The 22,387-nt window shown below is 55.6% G+C and overlaps 2 protein-coding genes across 5 annotated transcripts in view; both read right to left on the minus strand.

Moving 5' to 3' along the window:
* Nucleotides 1-85: 85 nt before the first annotated feature.
* Nucleotides 86-9,252, minus strand: RASL10B (RAS like family 10 member B). 3 transcript variants are annotated; one of them, XM_054085153.1, is made up of 5 exons: nucleotides 8,938-9,252; nucleotides 8,700-8,813; nucleotides 5,326-5,658; nucleotides 3,499-3,623; nucleotides 86-3,108 (listed from the first exon to the last, which is right to left on the minus strand). In XM_054085153.1, the coding sequence occupies exons 3-5, from the start codon at nucleotides 5,539-5,541 to the stop codon at nucleotides 2,838-2,840; spliced, it is 612 nt and encodes a 203-aa protein (XP_053941128.1). In that variant the 5' UTR covers nucleotides 5,542-5,658; nucleotides 8,700-8,813; nucleotides 8,938-9,252; the 3' UTR covers nucleotides 86-2,837. The 3 variants fall into 3 exon arrangements, with proteins under 3 accessions (XP_053941128.1, XP_053941127.1, XP_053941130.1); XM_054085152.1 differs by having other exon boundaries at nucleotides 8,700-9,252; XM_054085155.1 differs by lacking the exons at nucleotides 8,700-8,813; nucleotides 8,938-9,252 and adding an exon at nucleotides 7,907-8,656.
* A 3,597-nt stretch (nucleotides 9,253-12,849) lies between these two features.
* AP2B1 (adaptor related protein complex 2 subunit beta 1) overlaps nucleotides 12,850-22,387 on the minus strand; it is a 74,519-nt gene continuing 64,981 nt past the window's right edge. For both annotated transcript variants that reach the window (XM_054085149.1, XM_054085148.1), the window contains 2 exons: nucleotides 14,453-14,607; nucleotides 12,850-13,351 (listed from right to left, as the gene is read on the minus strand). In XM_054085149.1, the coding sequence (XP_053941124.1) occupies nucleotides 13,277-13,351; nucleotides 14,453-14,607 (230 nt within the window). In that variant the 3' untranslated portion in view covers nucleotides 12,850-13,276. The remainder of the gene's footprint in view (nucleotides 13,352-14,452; nucleotides 14,608-22,387) is intronic.

Raw genomic sequence — 22,387 nt, forward strand, 5'->3', positions numbered from 1 at the left:
GGATCGTTGTTTCCCAACAGAAGGGCTGTCGGAGCAATTCGGCACCGCGGGAAAGAGCAGCGAGGCAGGTACAGAACAAGGGGGGACAGACCTGATTTTAATTTGATTTCAAAGAAAGGGGTGCAGGGTGTTACAGGTGGTGTAGACACCTCGGGAATCTCCAACAAGAAGTCTAAAGTGGAAGGAAAGCCAAGTCCAGGCAAATGGGATGCTCACCGGGGCAGGAGGAGAAAGAGGACGAGAGGGAAAGCATCCTTGCCAGGGCTGGACTGAACCCAGGCATCGCCTCCTGCGGCACCATGTGCACGGGGAGAGAAACCCACACTGCCCTGGGGACAGCGATGGGGACACCCTCAGCGTCTCCCCAGCTTGGGAGCAAGGTATTTTCAGCAGGACTAAGGTGGTGCTGGGCGAGCGGTAACACTTTGTACTAAGGGTGTGAGCAGGGGCAAGGCGCAGGGCGCTGGCAGCTGCTGCTGTGCTCCCGGCTGCTCCGATCCCTGTGAGCCCCACCGCGCAGCGCATCCCCCTGCCTCAGTTTCCCTGCCTGCACCCGGTGGGTCCCACCAGCACCTGCCCCCGCCTGGGTCTTGGGGAAGTAGCTCTTTGTAGCCCTCGTGTTCCTGGGAGCTGTGAAATGCTGTCAAACCAGTGAGAGTTATCATTACTGATGTAACTGCCACTGTCTATAAAGTACAATAGAATATAACAATTATATTTATAACCTGTTTTCTTTTTTTTTTCCAAAATACTAAATAGATGCTATAAAAACCTGTAACTAATTGTGCTATAAACTGCAGGCTACAGGGTTATAACAAACAATGTATTGGCTTAGTTGTTGATATGTGTACGTCAGAGCACTTTATAAATGCTTTATTATTAGCATTTACCAAGGAATTCCCTTCTCAAACAATTTGGAGGGATAAAGCCAGCCAGAGACCAAGAACGTGGACTTACATGGGTTAAATCCTGACGAGATGAGGTGGGGGCAGGCTGGTAGGTTTGCCATGAAGGCAAGGGATGGTGCTGAGTGCCACTGCCCTGCCCCGGCCGGGGCACCCGCAGCCACCTAAGACAGAGCTGAGTCCCCCGTTGTCTTTTCTCTTTTAATTCCTTATTTTAGGGGACAAGCTGAATTTGGGGTTTTGGTTCCCAAAGTGGCTGCTGGGGTGGGAAGGGAGGAGCGGGGGGGGGGACAGGGCAGTGAAACGCACCGTGCCAGAGCTCAGCTGGATGCACTCTTAATGGAAAGTGTTACCGAGCATAGCAGCGTTGCTGTCGGGTGGAAATCTGGCCGTGCGGAAGAGATGGGTCTGGGGGTCCTTTCGCTTTACTGCCAAGAGCTGCGCTGAACACCTGCGTCCCCGCGTTACACCAGAAATCACTGGGATGGTTTTGCCAGGGGATGGCCTCAGCTCCTGCCTTAGGGGGTGAGAACGGCATTTCCCCCTGTCTTACAGGGAGCAGAACCCACAACCCTTTCGGCTTCTCGCTCATCGATCGCCGGCACATCACTCCAAGACTGTTTGATAATGCAAACTGCACTTTGCCGCCCGCCCTGCAGGACAAGATGCAGGTGAGGTGCAAGTCTGGAGTAAAACCAAGACAAAACATTAAAAAAAAATAAATAAAAAGAAATATGGGGGCTCACTTTCCTATTAGGGACGTGCACAGAAATAATAAAAAACAAAGGAAAGCAACTGGAAACGTAACTCCAGCTCCCTATTGCTTTGAGGCTGCCTTCACACCACCACCACCATCTCACGCGGCTGGAGGTGAGCGATGCTGTGGGAAAGCCTGGCACGGGTCGGCGCTGCCGGCGGGGTGCGATGGCACGAGGGGAATCGCCTACCTGCCTCGAGGGTGCTGGGGTTTGGGTTTGGAGCTGTGCAAAGCCGGTCGCCCCCTGAGCCTGGGATACGAGGTAGCAGAGGGGTGACCTGCCCGGCAAGGAGCGCTTCCAGAGTATTTGGTGTGCGACAGGCTGGTGGGAGAGGAGAAGCCTTCCTTCCCTGGCTGAACCAGAGCAGAAGAGGGGCTCAAGCCCTGGGGAAGCAGCACCTGGCATGCTGCGTTGATAGAAGGGCTGGGATTTGGGCTTTATTATTTTTTTCCCACCCTTTCTTGTTTTCATCCAGAAATTTTGCCTGGAAATCTAACCCAACCGAGGCAAAAGACAGTCTGCGTAACCTGGCCTCTCGCCGGAGGCTGCTCTGTCCTCCAAGGGGAGATACCTCAGCTTCAAGGGAAGAAACCTCGGCTCTGGGGAGAGGAAAATAGGAATGCCATCCTCTCCGTGCCCCAGGGATGGAGCCACCCCTCCCCGCATCGGCCAAAGGTGCTGGGCAGGTTCCTTGCAGGAGGCCGGTGATGGCAAGGATTGCCCCTGCGATGCCAGGGGAGGACAGACCCAACAGCCAGCCTCTGGGCACTGTCTGAAGTGTCTCCTCTGCCTCCCGGTGCCACGCAGTGTTTCAGACGTGGCAGAGACACAACCCCTCCAGGATGGCTTTGGCATCGAGTGCCAGAGGCTCAGGGAGGGCTCGGAGGTTTGGCTGAGGTCCTCCCTCACCCTTTCCTACCTCCAAGGCAGCCTGGCCACCCACCCGCTCTGACCCACCAGTGGCCACTGCATCACCCTGCCCAGCAGCACCCAAGGTCCCCAAATGTCACAAAGGGCCAGCGCCGGTGGCAGAGCAAACCCTGAGGTACTTCTGGCACAGCTCCCGGCATCATCCCCGCACAGAGCAGTGATGCCAGCACTTGCCGGGAGGTGCGGTCCCCGAGGATGTGCGGCCATGGGGGCACGATCAGGGGGTTCCATCGGGGCAGGGGGCTCACATGATGGTGCATCGGTTCCTGCGCAGGGCACCCTGGAAGCGGATGGTGGTGTGGACGTGCTTGCAGCGGGCGCAGCCCACGCTCTTCAGGAGCTCGCTGAAGAGCAGCAGGATGTGCCAGTTGTACTTGGCCGAGCACTCGATGTAGCCACACTTCCATGTCTTCTTCACCAGGTTGGAAACGTTCCAGCGCGGGATCACCCGACCCCGCTGCAGGTCCCGCTTGTTGCCCACGATGATGATGGGTGTCTCTGAAGTGCCGATGACCCTGGGGAGGACGGGTGGCAAGGAAGGACAGATGGGGACGGGGCACAGCATGACAACCAACTGACCTATGGACCCCAACTCATCCCAAACTGTCACTTGGCTTTGGCTTGGCAAGAGGGATGTCTCCCGTGGCCAGACACCCACTGCAACCAGCTTGAACCTCTTCCCCAAGGATGGCTGCCCTCGCCCACAGAAGATACGTGCCTGGGGGTCCTGCTCCTGCCCTTTGGTCCAGTTTTGCTTTTGCTTTTGGGCTCCCAGTCCTGCAAAAGGGGCTTTACCCCGGCCTTGAATATCTCAACTCTGATGTCAAAGGCAGCAGAGCGCAAGGGGGAGCCACACCACCCCACCAGAGCCCCACCAGCTGCACCCATGGCGAAGTGGTCCCTACCTTGTCTCCAGGATCTGCTGGCGGATGGTTTTGATGTACTCGAAGCTGTCAAAGCAACAGATGTCATAGACCAGGATGTAGGCATGGACACTCCGGAGCCCCCTGCAACACACGTCCGCCCACTCCTGCAAGGTGCAGAGAGGGATCAATCCTGGCTCAGCTCCACCGCTGTGCCCGGGGATGCCCTGCACTGCTTCAGAGCTGGGCACACCAAGGAGGCTGCACGCTCTCCACCCTCCCGACACCCAGCACTCGCCTCTGCTCCACTCTGACCAATCCCTGCGACAGCTGCATCTGCCCCGCAGCCCTTCAGCCGTCTCTCCCCATCTCCAGAGATCCCCTACCCCCCTCATTAATCCAGAGGAGCGATAACAGGATTTGTCAACCCCAACTCCTCTCCTGAGCAAGGATTGCACCTGCCTGGTGCACAGCAGCCCAGAGGTGAGTTGGGCGCAGGGCTGAACGCAGCCCCCGGCGCAGATGGGGCATTACTGAACTGCAGCTCTTCCATCGTGCTGGGGGGCAGTTGCTCCTGCCCTGCAATGCAAAAAGGTGGTTTTCCTTGCAGGGAACACCTTTCCCAGGATGCTGGAGAGGGCTGCACTGGGCATCCTGCCTGGCCCCAAGCGGGAGTGGGACAGCAGGGAGTTGCTGGCCCCGACTCCTCTCCCAGAAGTTGCTGTGGGGATGCTGCTCCGGGACCTGAAGCCCGGAGCCTGGTGATATTTCCCAGCACAGCGCCATATCCCCACTGTCATCCTCTCCTTTCCCCTCGGAACCAGCCCTCTGCCCATCCTCTTCCCTGCAAACCTCCATCTGCTCCCACCGGCCGCCTCCTCCCCGAGCGCAGCGAGCCAGGGAGTTAATGGAGTGTGTTAGCGTCGCCGCCGTGTCAATAAATTACCCTTTGCTGGTCCAGGCTGTCTCTCACACTGACCTTTCCTTTCCTGCACATGTCCATTAATTTTTAAACCTCCGAGTCCCTGGAGCGCTCACTTCGCCTCCTTCCCAATGGGAAAGGGGAAACGGAGCCCTACAAGGCCCCTGTAACCCCATCCCTGTTGCGCGCAGGACCGGTTTAATTATATTGATTAAAAATAGAGGAGAACCCATGTCCCGTAGAGGTGCCAACACCAATGCCATCACCCCCAGGCACAGCTGGGCACCTCCAGCTCCTTGTCCCGCAGCAGCGGCACAACTTATGCCCCTGGGACAGAGATTAAAGTCCGCTTTTTGCTCATTAATCCCCCCCAGAGTGGTCAGCACCGATGTCAAAGCATTCCAGCGACCTGCGGCATTTCTGGGCTGTTTCGGCGGTGCCGGAGCTCAGCCCTGGGAGCCACCCCGGGAGGGGACGGGCAGCCCAGCTCCACCTGGCTCGGGCAGGATGTGCCTTGGGACCTGGCTCTCCAGTAACCCTGGATTTTCACCCGAATGCTTTGGCCCTTTGCTGGCCTCGGCCAGTCATGGAACTGGACACCGATACTCTGGAACCCACCCCCAGATGGAGAGAGGGACAGACCCATCAGGGCTGTGGGCGCTGCCGATGCCACAGTCCTTGGAGCAGGATGGTGTCCATCCCTCCTGATTTTTCATCATTTTAGGTCCAAAAACCCGCAAGAGACTCCATCCTAGGGCCGCTCAGCCTGTAGCCACAAGGACGTGATCCATCTCACCAGCTTTTAGCAAGGAAACCTCTACATGGAGGAAGAAACATCCCCAAAGAGGAGGAACCGAGATCCCACAGGACAACGGGAAAACCCACCACCGCCTCCCAAGACCCCTCAGCGTGGGGATCCCATCACATGGAGCCGGGTGCACACGTACCTGCAGGGTGTTGACGGGGAAGGAGGTGATGGGGGGGAAGTCCATGATCTGCAGGTCGTGGACGTGGCCGTTCATGACGACAGCAGGCAGGTAGACGCGACGAGCCGTGGTGGGCACGCAGACCTCGCTGAACTCGTTGTAGAGGAACTGCCGGACTATGGCGCTCTTGCCCACGCCCTGGGCTCCCAGTACGGCAATCTTGAAGGTTGCCACCATGCCGTCGTGTGCCAGGCGCTGCCCTGGTGCTGCCCCTGCGGCACCGAGGCTGCATATTCCCGCGCAGGGGGCCTCAGCCCCATTCAGGATGCATTTTCCCCCTGGGACAGCCTGTCACTGCAAGGCCAAGGAGAAGTCAGGCAGGTGCTGGAGACACCTTAGCAGATCCCACTGCTGCTTTAGGCAAGATTTTTCCAAGCAGGAACCCATGGAAAACCCTGTTTTCCAAGCAGGAGCATCCCCAAGGTTGGGTGATGTCCTCAGTGGAGACCTTGGCACTGCAAGACCCCAGGGTCCCCCCACAGGGGCTCCTGTCCCACAGAGCCAGGATGTCATCAAACTTTGTCCTAGGAAGGTTTTCATGGGCACATTCATCCTTTTTGGTACCAGAGGATGAAACCTGTGGGAAAAGCAGCATCTGCAGCTCGGGTTTCTGCCCGGCCCAGCTGCAGCGGGGTCCTGGGTGGCACTGGGGATTTGTCCCATGGGGACCATCACCGGCTGCTCTATCCTGGTGCCACCCTGATTCGGAGAATCCATCTTCCCTGCGTTTGGACAGCCAGAACTGCATTTTGCTGGGGCAGAGGGGGAGATTGCTCTGTGCCTGCGAGTGACAGCTTTAATGTTTAATTTCAGGCTTTGAGCGGTTTGGCAATTAACTTGATGGAGGCTAATTTCCGAGCCAGCTGACAGGGGAGCCCACAAGCTGCTGGCACACGTGGTGAGGCTCCAGGGGCGCTGGGGCAGGGCCATGTGCGTGGGGACACAGGGTGATAACCACACACCAGGATGCAGGAGCTGAGCCTGAGAAGCCCAAACTCCCCCTGACACCACGTTCCTGAGCAGGACCTGCGATGGAAACAATGAAACTGAGGGTCTGGGTCCCACTTTTGTTTGTCCCCATGACTAGGAATCAGTTTGTTCTTTATACCAAAGCGTGGATGCTTTCAGGGATTTGTGGTGCTCCAGTCCATTTTCCCTAAAAACCATCCCTGAAGCCCTGGGCTGTGGTCCCTGAGCTGGCAGGAAGCACAGATTCAAGCCCCCCTGCCTGGTTTGGCAGAGGTTACTTGTCCTGGGAGAGCTCATTTGCCCTGGGAGAGCCCGGCTGTGGAGGTGCCTATTGCTGGGTGCTCGGAGGCTGAGCTTCCCAGGATCCCTCGCACCATCCTCATCCTCCTCACAGAGGGGCCTGGAGCCTTCCGCAGGGCCTGATCAGCCCTGGGGCAGCCCGGTGGGTTCATGCGAGGGCTGGGGCACATGGCACGCCGTGCCCGTCCCTCAAGTGCCAGCTGCCCTGGGGACCTGCCGGAGACAAGGGGCACAAGCCCCATGCCCAGGGCCTCTCCCAGCCTGCAGAAAGCAGCATCACTGCGGGTCCTGGGGGCCCCACTAGCGCAGGGACCCCCCCCGACCCCAGTGGCAGAAGCAGCCACAGCTCCTCTGTGGAGCTGGGGGTGATGGAATGAGGCTGCTGGAGACCCAGCACCCCACGAGGCGCCCTGATGCCCATCCCAGACCCCTATCCCTCCCAGCTGGCACATGGGGCATGCAGGGGGAAAAGCTGTCTCCGAGCGCAAGTAGGCACCCTGGAGCAGTGGGGAAACTGAGGCACGGTGGGGCAGGGGTCCCAGAGGAGGAGCAGCAAGAGGGGACATGCTCAAGGCCGAGCTCCGCAGGCTGCAGGGCCGGGCGGAGGCTTGCGGGCTCCTGGGAACGATGCCCAGCTCCGGCGCGACCTTGGGCACTGCCGGGGCGGCCGGAGGAGCCAGAGGGGCTCCCTGCAGGCAGCAGCAGCACCCCGCATCCCACACCCTACACCCCACATCCCGCACCCCACCTCTCACATCCCTCATTCCGCACCCCACATCCTGCACCCTACACCCCATATCCCGCACCCCTCATCCCGTACCCCCATATCCAGAATCTCACCTCCTGCATCCCGCACCCTACACCCCACATCCCGCATCTGACCTCTCGCATTCCGCACCCTGAACCACATAACCTGCATCCTGCACCCCACATCCTGCATCCCCCCCTCTCGCATCCCGCACCCCACACCCCACATCCTGCGTCCCCCCTCTCGCATCCTGCACCCCACATCCCGCGCCCCGCACCCCCATTCTCGCATCCTGCACCCCATATCCCGTATCCCCCCTCTCGCATCCCTCATCCCACATCCCGCACCCCGCATCCCCCCTCTCGCATCCCGCACCCCACATCCCGCATCCCCCCTCTCGCATCCCGCATCTCCCCTCTTGCATCCCGCACATCGCATCCCGCACCACATAACCCGCCCCCCGCCCGCCCCTCCCGTGCGCGCAGGGGTCTCTCCCGGGGGTCCCCGGCCCCGCACCCCCGTTACCTGTCGGCGGCCCGGGCCGGCGCAGCCCCGGCGGGCGGTGGGGCCATGCGGCGGGCGGCCCCGCTGCGGAGCCCCGGCCCGTTCCCCGCCCGCTGCCGGAGCCCGGGGGGGGGGTGGGGGTCCGCGGGGAGCGGGCCGGGGATGCCCGGAGGGATGCGGGGAGCGCCCGGTCGAGGAAGGAGGCTCTGCCCGGGCGGGGATGCGGGCGGCGCTCGAGCCGGGAAGGATGCTCTGCCCAGGCAGGGATGCGGGCAATGCCCGGGAGAGATGCGGGGAGCGCCCCGGCGGGGAAGGAGGCTCTGCCCGGGGAGGGATGCGGGCAGCGCTCGAGCGGGGAAAGAGGCAGTGCCCAGCAAAGGATGTGGAGAATGCCCAGACGCGGTCGCAGGAAGCCAGGAGGGACGCCGGCTTCTCCCGGGGCTCTGGGGAGGTGCCGATGGGAAAAGACCCTCCCCTGTTCCCCCCGCAGTGCGCTGGGTGCAACACCGTCACCTCTTCCCTCCGCGGCCCCCAGCAGCATCTCTGCCCCCACCCCCGCCCCGTGGAACTCGGGGGGTCCGAAGCCCTTTGGGGGAGGAGGGCAGGACCCCTCCCGGCCAGCCTTTCCCTCCGCCGCTGCTCGGGATGCTCTTGGGGCACCCCTGGGCGAAACCCCGCTCCAGCGCAGGGGGTTGGGGACCCTCTGTGCCCGCTGTCACCGGGGGGTTCTCTCGGCTCAGGGTGGTGCCAAGTCCCTGCCGAGGGAGGGACGGTCATTTGCAAGGTCTGCGTTTCTGGGACACCCCACATTTACCTGCACGCTGGGTAGCGAGGAAGATGCTGGTCGCAGCTCCAGGGAGCGTGCCGAGGCCCTCGGGGCAGCTGCCGATGGATGCACCTCTCTGGCTCTTGAAGCAGCCCCTGAACCCTGCTCACCAGTGACACCAGTGAGCACCGAGGTGTCTCCGTGGGGCTGGCTGCAAGCACACGGGCTTGGCTGAGCCCCAACACTGGCCACAGCACAGCCGGGCTCCCTCCAGTCTCATCAGCACCTTTGGCCGGGAAAATCATCGTCTCCAGGGGCTGCTCTGCAGGGTGAGGAGGGGGTGTAGGTGGAAACACATTTCCATATCCTTCCTAGGGGAAAAGGGGACAGCAGAGACAGCCCCACAGCTTGTGGGGGCAAGGGCAGCTGGCAAAACGTGGGACAGCCTTTGTGCCACCATGCAAAAGGGAGCCCAAGCCCCTTTCCCGTGTCTCGCATTTACAGCCTGGCTTTCAGAGATTGAGGGCTTATTCCCCTGCAGAGCTGCCTGATGCTCACAGCTAGGGAAATGTTCAGGTGTCCCTGGGGTTGTCCCCAGCCTCAGATGCTGTTCTTCTTCCACAGCCCCCCCCGCCCCCCAAATCCGCTTCCCCACGTCACCATAAAGCAGCCCTGACATATTCCTGGGAGAGGGCAAGGAGCGTGGTTGCACGTGAACTCTCTTGCACAATTCAGACTCCAGCCTTGGGGCTATTTTTAGCAGTTCCCTCTAAGACGCTCTTCACCTGCAGTTTTACTTGTGAAATTTAATATCGGGGGGGTTGGGGGAAGTCAAGGAGTGGGGAACAGGGCTGGATCCTGGCTCATCCCAGCCCCAGTGACAGGAGACTGACACAAACCTCAAATCCTTCGTCAAAGAGCTCCCACACCCAGAAGGCAGGCAGCAGCTGGGGACGGGCAGGGCTTCCGGCTCGGGTCAGCCTCCAAAATCCTTGTACGAGCCCCTGCCTCTGCCTGTGCTGCACCGTGGGCTCCGGGACCCACCATCACCCGATGCTGGCCCTTGGCACACGCACTGGCGTGGGGCAGGGTGCATGCGAGGCTGGCGGGAGCTGCAGGGATTTAGGGGAGCCCCCCTGTTCAGCACGGCTTGGTCCCATTTCCAGCCTGGGAGGTCCTGGCCCCATGGCCCCAGAACAGAGAAGGCTGTAGGGACCATCCAACCCACAGCAGCTCCCAGCCGGGAGCATCACCTCTGTCCCTTGAGCTCCCATCCCATCACTGGAGGCTAACAATGCTAACACAAAGCAAAACCAGTTTGTGAGGTACAGCACAGCCCCGGGTTGGCATGTCCTCATTTACAGGGCACGAGTGTGCCTGCAAATTCAGAGCAGCAGGAAAGACCAATTTCTCCCCAAGGAGCCCTTGGCAGAAGCAGAATAAACCTTTCCCTTTGCCACAAAACTTGAAGGAGACAGTGGCCGACACAGCCCTGCCCTGAGCATCTCACAGAAGCTTTTGTTCCTGCTGGACCAAACACTGGCCCAGGCTCCAACACGGTGGGAGTAGAACCCCAGCAAGGATCAACAATCCCATCCCACCCCACGACGGCATGAAGGGTGCACAACAGCAGCACCAGTGACCCCACACCAGCCACTGTTGTTAGTGGACACACACCCTGGGTTCCAACGCAAGAGCATCCCTGTGCGTGGCACCACAGGCTGATGCGGTGTCTCCCAGCCTCGGAGGTTGGACCTTGCCCCGTCTCTGAGTGCCACTAAGCCAGAGCTGGGGAGGGAAGAAGAGTTCCTCCACCTGAGAGCAGCACCCCCCAAACCTGCTGCTCATAGTGGTGTATCTCTGGCTGCTTTGAGGGCTGAGTCTGGGCTCTGGGCCAGTACAGAGGTTTTTGCAGCCCAACCCAATCTGCCCAAGAAAGGTCCAGCAAGAGTAAAACCCTCTGGAAGATAGAGCACTGGTCCAGAGCAATCGAAACGCATCATCGACTCCCATGCCTTTATCATTTCCTCACAAGGAGAGCAGATCACATTACACACAGCCCACCCAGGGCCCAGAGAGGGATGCAACCACCTTCCTCCTGCTCCTCCTCAGAGGTGTCAGGGCCTCCTGTAACTCAGCGCCTTTCCCTGATGCCCTTCAAGAGGGGAAGAGAGCAGTAGCTGGAGGAAGAGGATCACCGATACTTGCTACCTCCTCACCACGCAAGCCCTAGAAGCTGTTTTGCGGAACCTCTGCTGTAGCAGAGAAGGGCTAAAGGCTCCCAGAAAGTGAACAGCCTCCTTTTCACCAAATCCAGCCCTCAGCCCTGCCTGCTCTGGTGAACGCGGCCAAAAGCAGAATTGGATCCTCTCCCCAGCCCCACAGAGCCACACGCAGCCGCAGCATCGTGGAAATGAGTTTATTGACACGGATGGCAAGTAAAGCCTGAAGAGCAACACAACTACGCGGCAAACACTCAAAATGAGCAGCGTGGCAGGAAAGGAGGGCCAAATGCCACCGACTGAGCCCTTCAGCACAGACACCCATGTGCCCAAAAAGCTGGGGAGAAATTTGGCAAGAGAAGGGGGTGCTCAGCATCCCCTCCCTAAATCGAAGCTACACCGGCTGCTCAGTGAGGAAGGCTTACGTGTTTGTTCCTGACCCTCTGCCATCTCCTCCCTGCCCTGACACAGCATCACACAGTGTCACTGGTGCTCCACTAATTGCTCTATTAACGATCTTTGCAGTGCACTAACAGGGCTTGGAGCAAAACACCTCCCAGCACCCGTGGGCATGGCTCAAGGGCTGGATTGCTCCAGCTCTGCTCTACTTTTTCCCCAGCCAGAGCACAGGGGTTCCTACAGAAGGGGACCACCTTCCTTAGGCTCCTGCAGCTCCCACACCCTGCTGAAGACTTCCTGGGCATTGTGACCTTTTCCCAGTACCGGTTTCCTGGCTGCAGACAGTGCCAAAGCCCTGACAAACTGTCTCCCATCATAAAACACTGACTTTAAACGTGGCATCTAAGAAGACCAACATGGGGGTTGCGATGCAGAAGAGCTTTGCTTGCTGGGGAGGAGATGGCATCAAAGCATGCTGGGGAGGGCGAGGCTGATCACGTCAGTAGCTTGGTTTAAGCAGGACAAGCTATGGATGGAGCAAGGACATGCAAGAGGCTTTGCTTTCGCTGCTGGTGTCACAGCACTTAGTGGTTGCAATGGGGCGAGTCTACAGTCACGGAGTGGAGAGGGAAGCAGTCCTGGCCCTAAGGACAGGTAGGAAAAGAGAGGCCAGGGCATGGAGGTGCTTGGGACGGGGCATGAGAGAAAACCTGACAGCCCTTCGTTACCGTGTGCACAAAAAGCCAAGCTGAAAACGGCAGCAACACTCCCCCAATCTGCTCAACTCCCAGCCCCGCCGAGACCTGAAGCCCCCAGGCAGGCAGGGTGCAAACGCTGCTGAGCCCAACCCATCCCCCATGGTGCCCCAGCTGGGCTTTGGGGGACAGAATGGGAACGGGGAGAGCCGCTTCGCTCCCCGCAGGCCCTGGGACACCGCCAGCAGCAGCCGCTCACCGCAGGGCCCAGCTGATGCCCTCAGCCCTGGAACAAAGCAGCACCACCATGCTTGGCTCTACTGTCGTGAGCCTCAGGGATCAGTTGGGGTCAGCACAGTGCTGGGGAAGATGGCATAGCTTGGGGGTGGCCGAGAAGGCAGCTAGGCCATCACAGGCACGGAAAGAGCAAGAAGAGGGGCTGCAGATGGGTGAAGATGCAGAGACCATACCTGGAGCTCTGGCAAGAGCCTTTTGCCCTAAAAACGGGCTCGTTTCCTTCATGGCATCCACTACTGTCCAGTCACCAGCCTAGGTCCACGGCTCTTCTCCACACAAGAGCAGCCTCGCTTCTCGCATCGGCAGCTGAGCCAGGGACACGGCTGGAGTGAAAACACCATCAACAGCAGAGCAGAGTCTGCTAGCAGAAGCATAACAAACCTCCCTTCTCTTTAGGGTTCCATCACCTCCACCAACTGAACTGATGGCTCTGTTCCTGGTTCCCCGAGGCCGTGCTCTCGCCGCTAGAGCCCAACGTCCCACTGGGCTCCCAATACTTCCTTGGAATCACCCTTCCTTTAAGCCAATTACAATAGAAAAACTCAAAAAAAAAAGGTATAAAAATATAAAATAAAGTGCAGTGTACATTTTCAACACTTTTGCCTTGTTTTAATGAGCTGACATGTGGGTTTTGCTTGTTTTTTTTTCCAATGAGCGGTATTTTACAAAATTGTTAACTACGCCTAAAGCCATTTAGAAAACACGGAACATTGGCACAAAATGGAGAAGCCCACAAGAACAAATGAGTGAGGGGCCAGGGGCATGTGGGAGTCGAAGCAGTGGTTACAAACTCCATGGACGCTAAAAATACCAAAGGGGTGTGTTCCCTATCATCATTAGCACGTGGATACTAATTGCTACCTTGTTTAATCAGTGCCTTTGACTGAAATCCTACACATGAATACAGCTGCTTCCAGTTAAGGGTGCTTTTCCCTGCCCAGTGGTGAAGGAGGGTCTGGAGACCCCTTTCTCCCCCCTACTTCGGCAGGGTGAGGCACAGGCTGATCTCCCGTTAGTTCTTCAGGATGGCATCGTAGGCCTGGTAGATGTACTGGGACACTTCGGGAGCTCGGCACTTCAGGGAGAGCTGCGGAGAGGAGGAGAGGAGACATTAGCGGTGCTGCAAGGGAAGGCAGGAGCTTCCTACCATCTCCACGAAGGCAGGTGGAAAAGCCTGACCTACAGCGTGGCTGGGACAGACCATGGAGGTGGCTGATGGCAGCCGCCCAGAATGTTTCTCCTGAGTATTGTTTTCTTTGTCACCAACACTGAACTGCCTTTTCAGAGCCTGCCACAAGCAGGAGGAGGTACATGGAAGCAAACTCCCACTGTGGGGTTCTCAAATCCCTTAACAAATGCAGGTGCCTCTGCAGGCATGAACGAAGGGGGCTGGAACTGGATGATCTTTAAATTCCCTTCCAACCCAAACCATTCTACGATTCTATGAAGGGGACCCTGAGACAAGGGACTTGCTTGCCCTCACATTGTAAATCGAAGCACTAAGCCTGAGGTCTTCTAACGATTTGCTCAGTCATGACAGACACAAACTTGGCCGGCACCGCTCTCTAAAGTGAGGATCAAGCAAAGACCAGGCTTGTGCCACCAGACCTTGTACAAACACTTTAAATCACCTTCCAATGCTCATTTTCACCCTGCAGGTCTCTAGACCACAATGTATCTTAAAACACCTGAAACAGCTTCCAACACCAGATGAATCCTCTGTACCGGGATGCTCAGACACACAGGTCCTCAAGAAAGGGAGTGAAGGCAAAGGGAAGAGCTATAAAGGTGCACAGCACGGCAGACCACACCTTCCTACCAGCCACAGGCTGATGCCAGCACAAGGCCAAAGAGCCTCTGACATCCAGACAGTCAGTCTCCGCTGCAGGAACGCGGCAGGGCATAAATTTGTCCTTGTTTATGAGAGGGGGAAGGGTGTCCTGGCAATGCTTCCTCACTAATGTCTCTTGGCTTTATCTCTGGGTAACCTTGGCAAGTGAGTGCTCATCGCTGAGTGGGCACTATCCCAGCTCACTGGAAACAGAACAGTCCAGTTCTGTTGTTTCTCATTTTTTTCCAGTTCAGTGGGCATTCCTAACCCCCCGCCCCCGTCAAATTAACATGACCTTCCGCAAAACAAGGACATTAGGCAAAGCAGGAAGAACTCGCTCTGCATCCGATGCCTCACCGTGTAGTTCGGGTTCCCTGGCTGAATGCGAAGCTCCGCCAAGATCCAGATGCCGTTGGTGAGCTTCAGAGACTGATAGAGCATGTCCTGGCCCTCCACGTTCCTCTTGGCAATGGTGTAGACGTTGTTGTTCTGCAGTTTGCTGGAGACGGTGTCTTGAGAGAGAAGGAAGAAAAACACATCTATTAATTCAGATTCATCATCTGCAGAGACAGGAGAGTCCAGAAGAGCATTCCCAGGATGCAAGCACACAAGAAAGCACTGACTTCTGTCCCAGATTTTCCTCTGGGAGCAGACATGACACAAGGAGAAAAAAACTCCACTTGGCTGCCATGGACCCATCTCATTCTTTTTGGGCTGTGATCGCCTGTGAAGTACTTGCCCATTTCAAAGAGCTTTCTTTCCCTCACTGCCTGTATCAAGGTGAGAACCAGCAGCTTGGAGGGCAGGAAGGCCTTGCTTTATCTGTAACCCTCAACAAGCCCCAGGCAGGCTAACCCGGAGGAAGCCAAAACCAGAAGATAAAGGAGAAGAACAAAGATCCCTGCCCTAGGCTCGCTTGGGTTCCTGATTCTGAGGTCCCTTTCCAACCACAACAGCACCCTCCTGCTTCCCACCATCTCATGCACAGACACCTTTGGCCAAACCAGTGTCCTCCTACAAGGAGGAAAAAAACCTCGGCTTTTTTCAAAGCAATTGCTTGAAAGGCTGAAACCCCACAGACATGTCCCTAAACATCACAGAGCTGTGAGACAGCTTTAACACTGCACGACCTCAGTGCTCGCAGGAGATGTGATTTCAGCTGCAGACCTGTATGGATATAACTATGATGCTTTATTTCTAAGAGACCTTTCAGAGAAACAAGAACAGAAGCAAATACGCAGAGCAAAGCCCCAAACCAGCAGCCTCTGCATGCCAAGGGGTTTCTCAGCACAGCCCACAGCAGTAAAAGGGGCACAGCCACACTCTGAGTGGAGGGCTCAGCGAGGAGAAAACCCCATCTGGACAAACACTACTGGTAAATTCCCATTCTTGGTGCCCAACAAGAGAAATTTAATCCCTTCAGGCTCTCTGTGGAGGCTGGGAGGAACACCTCGTCTGTGCTGGCCATTATCAGTGGGTTGGGCACTTTCAACAGAAAGCAAGGGAGAGAAGTGGCCTTAAACCAATTTGCACTGAAAGCCAAGAGACTGGGAATGTAGGATCCATTTCGAGGAGTGCGAGGAGCCGAACAGTAGCAGAGGAGTGGCACAAATTGACCAAGCAGCTCTAATCCCTCCCTGCACCCGAAATATCAAGACCCACTGGTATCAGTGAGAATGAACACAAGTCTGTGCTGGTGCAGGGATGGATTAGAGGGGACAGCAGAGTCTGTTCATGCACCACGGAATACAGAAGCAGGAAAGAAAGGGCCTCACAAATTCACAACACCGATGCAGAGACCTGGAGTGTCCCCAGGACAGTGCTGATGATCAGAGCCCCTTTGCTCCCCAGGCTTCAGAGCGGCTGCGTGCAGGTCGAGGAGGGTTTAGGCATCCAGCTACTTAGGCGCACTCCGATTTAGGTTTCCTCTCTTTCCCAGTTACTATGGAAACTGGCAGATATAACTAACTAATGAGATCCTTTGCTTAAAAGCCCTCATTCCCTCTGTCTCCTCCTCCCACTTCTACTCCTCCTCTACACAACAAACTCATCCAGCTTAGGGAAACGGGCAACGCAGAGCAGTTCCCTGCTCACCGGGAGCACAGCTGGGAGACACCTGAACTGGAGAGACATCACCCACTCAGGATAAAGCCCAAACTCCCACCTCCTCGTGCCCCCCTGGCCAGTGACAGCGTGCAGCATGAGCACTGCCTCAGAGCGCGCACCCTTGTTTGCAAGGAGCGCTGGCATTAAATGTGATTTTGTTTGCCCCATTTTTAACAGGCTGTGTTTAAACCTCATCGCATTGGAGCCCCTCTGGACACGCACTGTGGAGGTGGAACTGCTGCCAAGGGTTTGAGACTTTCTCCAGCAATCTGTACACCTGCGGGCAGCAGTCTCCCCTCCGCTGGGGATGCTGTCAGAGCAAAGGCATTCCCCAGCGAGTGTGGGTACGGGGTCAGAAGGAAGGCTGCAAGCAGGAAGATATAATTTTGGCAGCTGTGGGGCTGCTACCCCATCACACAGTGTGATGGCAGAGGAGCAGAACACTCCTGCTGCCTGGGGAGCTGCACCCTGGGGGCACCGTGGGTGAGACGGGGCCACAGAGCAGCTGCTCTTACACCAAAGTGCAATAGCACCTCTTGCGCTTTAAACAGCCACTGCCTCTGCTGGGGACAGATTTATGAGTAGGGGTGTGCTTGTAGGAAGGTATAGGCAGGGAAATTGAGGCAGGACAACTCTTAGGGATGTGCAAAATGGGCTTTTCTGTTTGACCTCAGTCACCTGCTGGACAGGGCAAGAAACCCCAGTAAATATAGCCCATGTCTCAGCCAGGCACTCAGCGCAATCGCAGGCTGGAGTGCTGATGCTGGGCCCAGCTCCTCCTGCCCGTCTCTCAGCACAAATCTGGAGACTGGCGAGTGCTTACCCCTCTCCCCCCCAGGTAGCAGCTCCCATCTCTCCTGTGCTCCTGAGTGTCAGGATTTGGGATTTCGGAGATGGCGCAGAGTTGCTAAGCAACAGTACCAGGCTGTGCCTGGCTGAAGGCAGGGCCGCTAATGCCATGTGACAGCACAGCCCTCAAAACAAGAATTCGAGATATTTGCTGGGAGCAAAGAGCTGAGCCCTGCTCCAACAGGGCTGCTGGTTTCCAAGTGAGACAACAGCACCCACCAAAGCCCTGGGCAGAGCCCAGCACAGGCAGGAGGAGGCCTGAGCTGTGGTGCCTGGGCACCCGTGGGGTCCGGTGACTCCACACACCAGAGCCGCATGAGTCGTCCTGCAAGACGGCACGGTCTGCATCCGACCTTGTAAGCGACTTTGTGCAGGGCTGCTTCTTTTGGCTCAATGTTTATTCCTAAAACTCTTTTGAAGTCCAACATAAGGATATAGAACAATTTCCACATCCCAAGGCCAGGGAAGCCTCTAAGATCTGTCCTCCTCTCAGTGTTGGTGGTTTTCCTGTTTGTGAACATTTGTTTGTTTTCCTTTTGTTTTGCTTTTTAAACAGAATTCTTTACCCTACCTCAGTCCAACTACTAAACAGCAGACATGGAAACGCGCACACGCAGGGAAAAGCAGCCGGACAAAGTCTCCTCCTTCGCACTGAAGTAATCCAATTCTCTTTTACAGGACTCTCCTCCTGGGTAAAGCGAAGGACGTGCTTAAATCTTCCACCCCATACAGCTTCAGAATTTCACTGCCAAACTCAAAGAGCTCAGAGAAACAATCGGCAACAACGGGATTTCTCACAGAGGACACGCACAACTCAGAACAGACACTGAAAACACAGCTTTCTAAACTCGGACTCTCAAAGCATTTTGCAACAAGTCCTGGGTGTCAGGAAGTAAAATTCAACGCCCGTATTTTGTGCTGCAGTAGCTGAAAGCATCCTCACACTGTTTCTAGTCTAGAAATACCTGAATGGTCCCAAGCATCCAGCCAAGAAGTGCACTCAAATACCAAATGCACCTACAGACCTGGATGCAGAGGGGAGGCACTGTGGGCAGTGTTATCACAGTGCCTCCATCTCCAAGTCATGCCACATACACAGGTTCTATAACTTATTAAATGATCAGGATACAGAAAAAAAAAAAAACCATACCAGGGAAGCTTGCATTTGACTGCGTCCCAGGTTGTTCCAGCAAGAAAATCCAATTTCTCTTTGTTCCGACATTAGCAAATTACTCGGGGAGGGGGTGAAAAAACCAAAGAATCCACCGCATACCAATAAAGCCACAAGCAACTCCAAACACTAAAGCTGTTGTTTCACACCAAATTGCGGAGCAGCAATAAGCAGCAAAACCAAAACTCTTGGAACTGCTGAAGAGCACAGCAACTAATTGCCTCTTGTTTAACGGCGTTGCATCTCCCCGCGCATGTCAGCCTGTCCTCTTCCAGTCTGTGGCTTTGGGTATGCAGGATTTAAAAAAAGAAAACACTTAGCTAATCTGATTTGCATTCTTAGCTTAATGTAATGGCCCTTTAAAATTTAATCAAACTTAGCACGTTGAAAACACATTGTAAACAAGACAAACTGATTTCTAGTGGCAGGGGAATCTCAGCTAGTAGAGGTTGCACCAACAGCACCCAGATTATGAGAGCTCTAACAGTCTATGAATCTATTTTCACGTACTAGATTCTTACATTTTCATTAAAAATAACCAGAATCCATTAATTTAGCAGTGGATTCATAAGAGATGAGAATGCTGGGGTGTAGCCATGACCTTGTGTTTTCATTATAGGTTGTATTTCTCAATGTTTTGTTCTCCGTGACACTATCACAACCTCTTCCCAAGAGGCAAATGCATGAAATGGAGCTCTAATTAATTCAAGATGTGCAGCACATCCCAAGTACACCTTGGCCCCACGGTACGACTCCAGAGAGCCAGGCTCCTTCACAGCCACATGGCTCCAGCCCTAAAGAACAGCCTCCGGTCAGCGCCAGCTCTCACTGCTGGGAACCTGAGCCTCAGATCTCTTGGCCAGAATTAAGCCCTCGTCTCTCACCGAGTCACTGGGAACTGTGGGAATACCTTCAAGGGTCCAGGACTTCATTTTTTTTGAAAGAAAGATGCTAGAGAGAGGGATCAGAGTGGTAAGCTCTATCACTTAGGGTACCTGCTCCTCACCCCTCAGCCTGGCACCTTATCCCAGGCTTCAGCTTGCGGTGCCATTGGCTACCAGCAGAGGTCAAGATCTTCTGGCTGTTCTGTGCCCTGTTTTGGGGTGAGCTGCCAGTGGGCAGGGGCATTTTCTGCCATCCAGGTTGCAAAACATCAAAGCTGGAATCTATCTGGCTTTCGTTGTGGGCACAGGATGGATCTGGGAGCAGACTCACACAGAAGCATCTCCACTGTCAGACTGTGTTTATCTCCGATTTGTTTGAAGGAAAAAAATAACGTAAGGAAACGCCTGCAGTTTACACAGGATGTGCTGTAAGGTGACTTGCACAGGGACAGACAGCCCTGCGTGTGCAAGAAACGCACAGGCCGCTGTCTTGACAGATAAAATGCCCCTTACAAAATCCCATTCCAAGCCCATTTCACTTTGGTTTAAAGAAAAAGAAATTCAAATTTCAGCTTCTCCATTGAAGAAAATCAGCATCATCTGTTTAACTGCTCAGCAGGGCTTTCTGCATGTCTGCACATAACTTCATCCCTGCTCCTCACGTGGTGCAGAGACCGTGCAGATCTGAGCACCCAGGAAAGCAAAAGCTCTTTGCAGCTCAGAGAAGAAAAGCTGAGCACCGAGGACGCAGGGACGATGCTTGTGACCAACCCCCTGCCCAGCAGCAGCCACATGCCGCTCGGCACGCTCCACTCCATCCGTCTCACGCCTGTTCGGTCCTGGGGCTCTGCCTAAGCCGGCAGTGCTGCGAATGGGGTACATCAGCTGGAGCAAAGGTATTTTTAGCTCACAGCTAAATCTGCGTCACTGGGCTGGAATCGATTAGACAAGCATGAATGGTGTGGTGCGTCCCAGAGCCTCAGTGGCGACTCGCCACCAAGTGGGTGGGCTCACACTAAGCATGAATTACTGATCCGAGTGGCTGTGAGAGGAGGGATAATGATACACGCATTGGCTGCACACCTCCATAGAGCCGGTGGTGCTTAAAAGCTTTTCGTCTGCACTGAAGGGTTGCAAAACCCAGCACCTCCTAAGTTTTAGTTAGAAGCCATAGGAATCTGCAGACTTTGTTCTGTGCAGCCCCGGCAGCCCCTGCGTGCCTTATTTTATGCAGAGGTATAAAAGCTGCACGCGGTGGCGTTTCATCAGTGAACAATGGACCTGCCAATAGACCAGGTCGAGAGCTTTACTCTGCTCAGGGCTTTTGCACATGAACCAGTGCAAAGAGTTCCTAAAGATTTTATACCCAACACAGAGTTGCTATTGTAGAAAGAAAGGAGGTGTCTTAAAACAAGGCTGTTTGCATTGAATTTGAGTGATCCAGACGGTGAATCTTGCAAGACTATTGCCCTGCTGCAGTACATAGCCAGACACGCACCCCTGCTCTGGTACAAACTGGCAGCACGATGGATTCTGCTGGCATCAGAGCCCACCCAGTTCATTCTGCCTCTGCCTTGATGTCACCACCAGCCTATTGCCACACTGTGAGAATTCTCTGCCCCTGAGGATGCTGAAAACCCAACCCTCTATGGGGCCTGGGGCCCAGCTGATCCTTTTACAGACAGGTTTGATGCTCCTAGGATGGTCTGTGCTAGAGAAGATTACTGCTTAGATGAAATCAAGCTGAGCAGCAGAGCGAGTCAGGTTTGCTCTGGCAGTTAAAACACAAGGGGCTGAGACAAGCACACAACATTTCCCTAGTTTTTCCTCCTGCAAGCTACTGGCCTGCTCCTTGCTGAAGCCCAGGTGGTCAAGGAAGGAAAGTGCTGATAGTCACAAGAGGGAGGAGGTGTCGGCAGCAGAAATACAAACCCAGAAGCTTCAGTGGATGGAAGTGTTTGAAATCTGTTTATGAGCCATGACCCACTTTCTCCTGCACATAAGCCAAAGAGGCTGGCAGATCCTGCATAGCCCCGAGCACCCTGAGCAATGGACTGTACACAGGAGAGGCACTGCGTCCAGGGCTTTAGCTGAAGCATCACAAGAAACATCTTCCCACCTGAGCCCTGGCTGCGGACACCACTACAGAGAAACTGCCTGGCGTTCCTGCAGTCTCCTTGCGAGCTAGAAACACATTCTTCACCAAGAATCAGCAATCCCGGCAGGCCTGGGCGAGCAGGCTGGTCCTGAGCTGGCAAACCCTTCCTGACTGGGGAGCGATTTCTAACATCCTCTTCTGAAGGGAGCAGGACCACCGGTGCTCACCCTCCCAGCCACATACCCCCCTCTCCCTCCCAGCACCATAACACCCCAGCGCCAAACACGAGAAGTTTCCTGCGTTTCTCAGCTGAGCTGCAGAGCGCTCTGGACTGCGCGGTTAGTGCAGGGCCAGGGCAGAAGGCACCCGCAGCAGCACTGCAGTGCAGGGGCAGAGGTGATGCCAAGCTCGGCTGGGAGCAGAGAGCAGGCTGGGGGAGGCGCAGAGGTTGTTCTCATTTGAAACCCAAGTCATAAGGTCCAACAGCTGCTATTTCCACTCCCCCCCCCTTGTGTGCTCCATCTTTTATATTCCAAAATAGTAATAATTATGAGTACAAAGAGACCCATGGTTTGTCTGCAATCGAAGCACGAGGGTGTTCGTTGTGTAACAGCAGACATGAGCGAACAGAAAGGTTACAGGGTTTATAATCAATAGGAACACTTTTTTTCCCTGTGAAACATAGCAGGTTTTGGTAGAATGACCTGGCTCCCGTCCAGAACCTCTTGAACAAGAGCGAAGCTGCTACACTGGCCCCATTCCACTTTTTTACACCCCTTATCCTTGAGGAGCAGTAAGGTCACACGTACAAGTAGGATCCCCATCGAGACGTCAAGCTGGCTAAACAGAACGCTGATCGGGACAGAGCGTGATCAACGCATCAGCGTATGAGCTAACAGCCCAGAACGCCTCTCATCTGGCCTGTCCTCCACAGATGTCAGAACATCCTATAGTGTACGGAGAATTACTCTTCCATAAAAGAAAGAAGCAAGCAGAGGCTGAAAAGGGAAGGGACTGGCCCAGGATTATGCAGTTGGTTAAACTCAGGGCTGGAACCCCTTGCCTGGAACACACAGTAGCAGGACAGGATTGCTGAACAGTCCAACACCATATTCAGCTCTATTTAATAGAGAAGCTTTACAGAGAGGCAAAACAGAGCAGAGAAAACAAGAATACAAAGTCCT

This window comes from Cuculus canorus, chromosome 20, assembly GCF_017976375.1.
Source record: "Cuculus canorus isolate bCucCan1 chromosome 20, bCucCan1.pri, whole genome shotgun sequence".
In the NCBI taxonomy this organism is placed as follows: domain Eukaryota; kingdom Metazoa; phylum Chordata; class Aves; order Cuculiformes; family Cuculidae; genus Cuculus; species Cuculus canorus.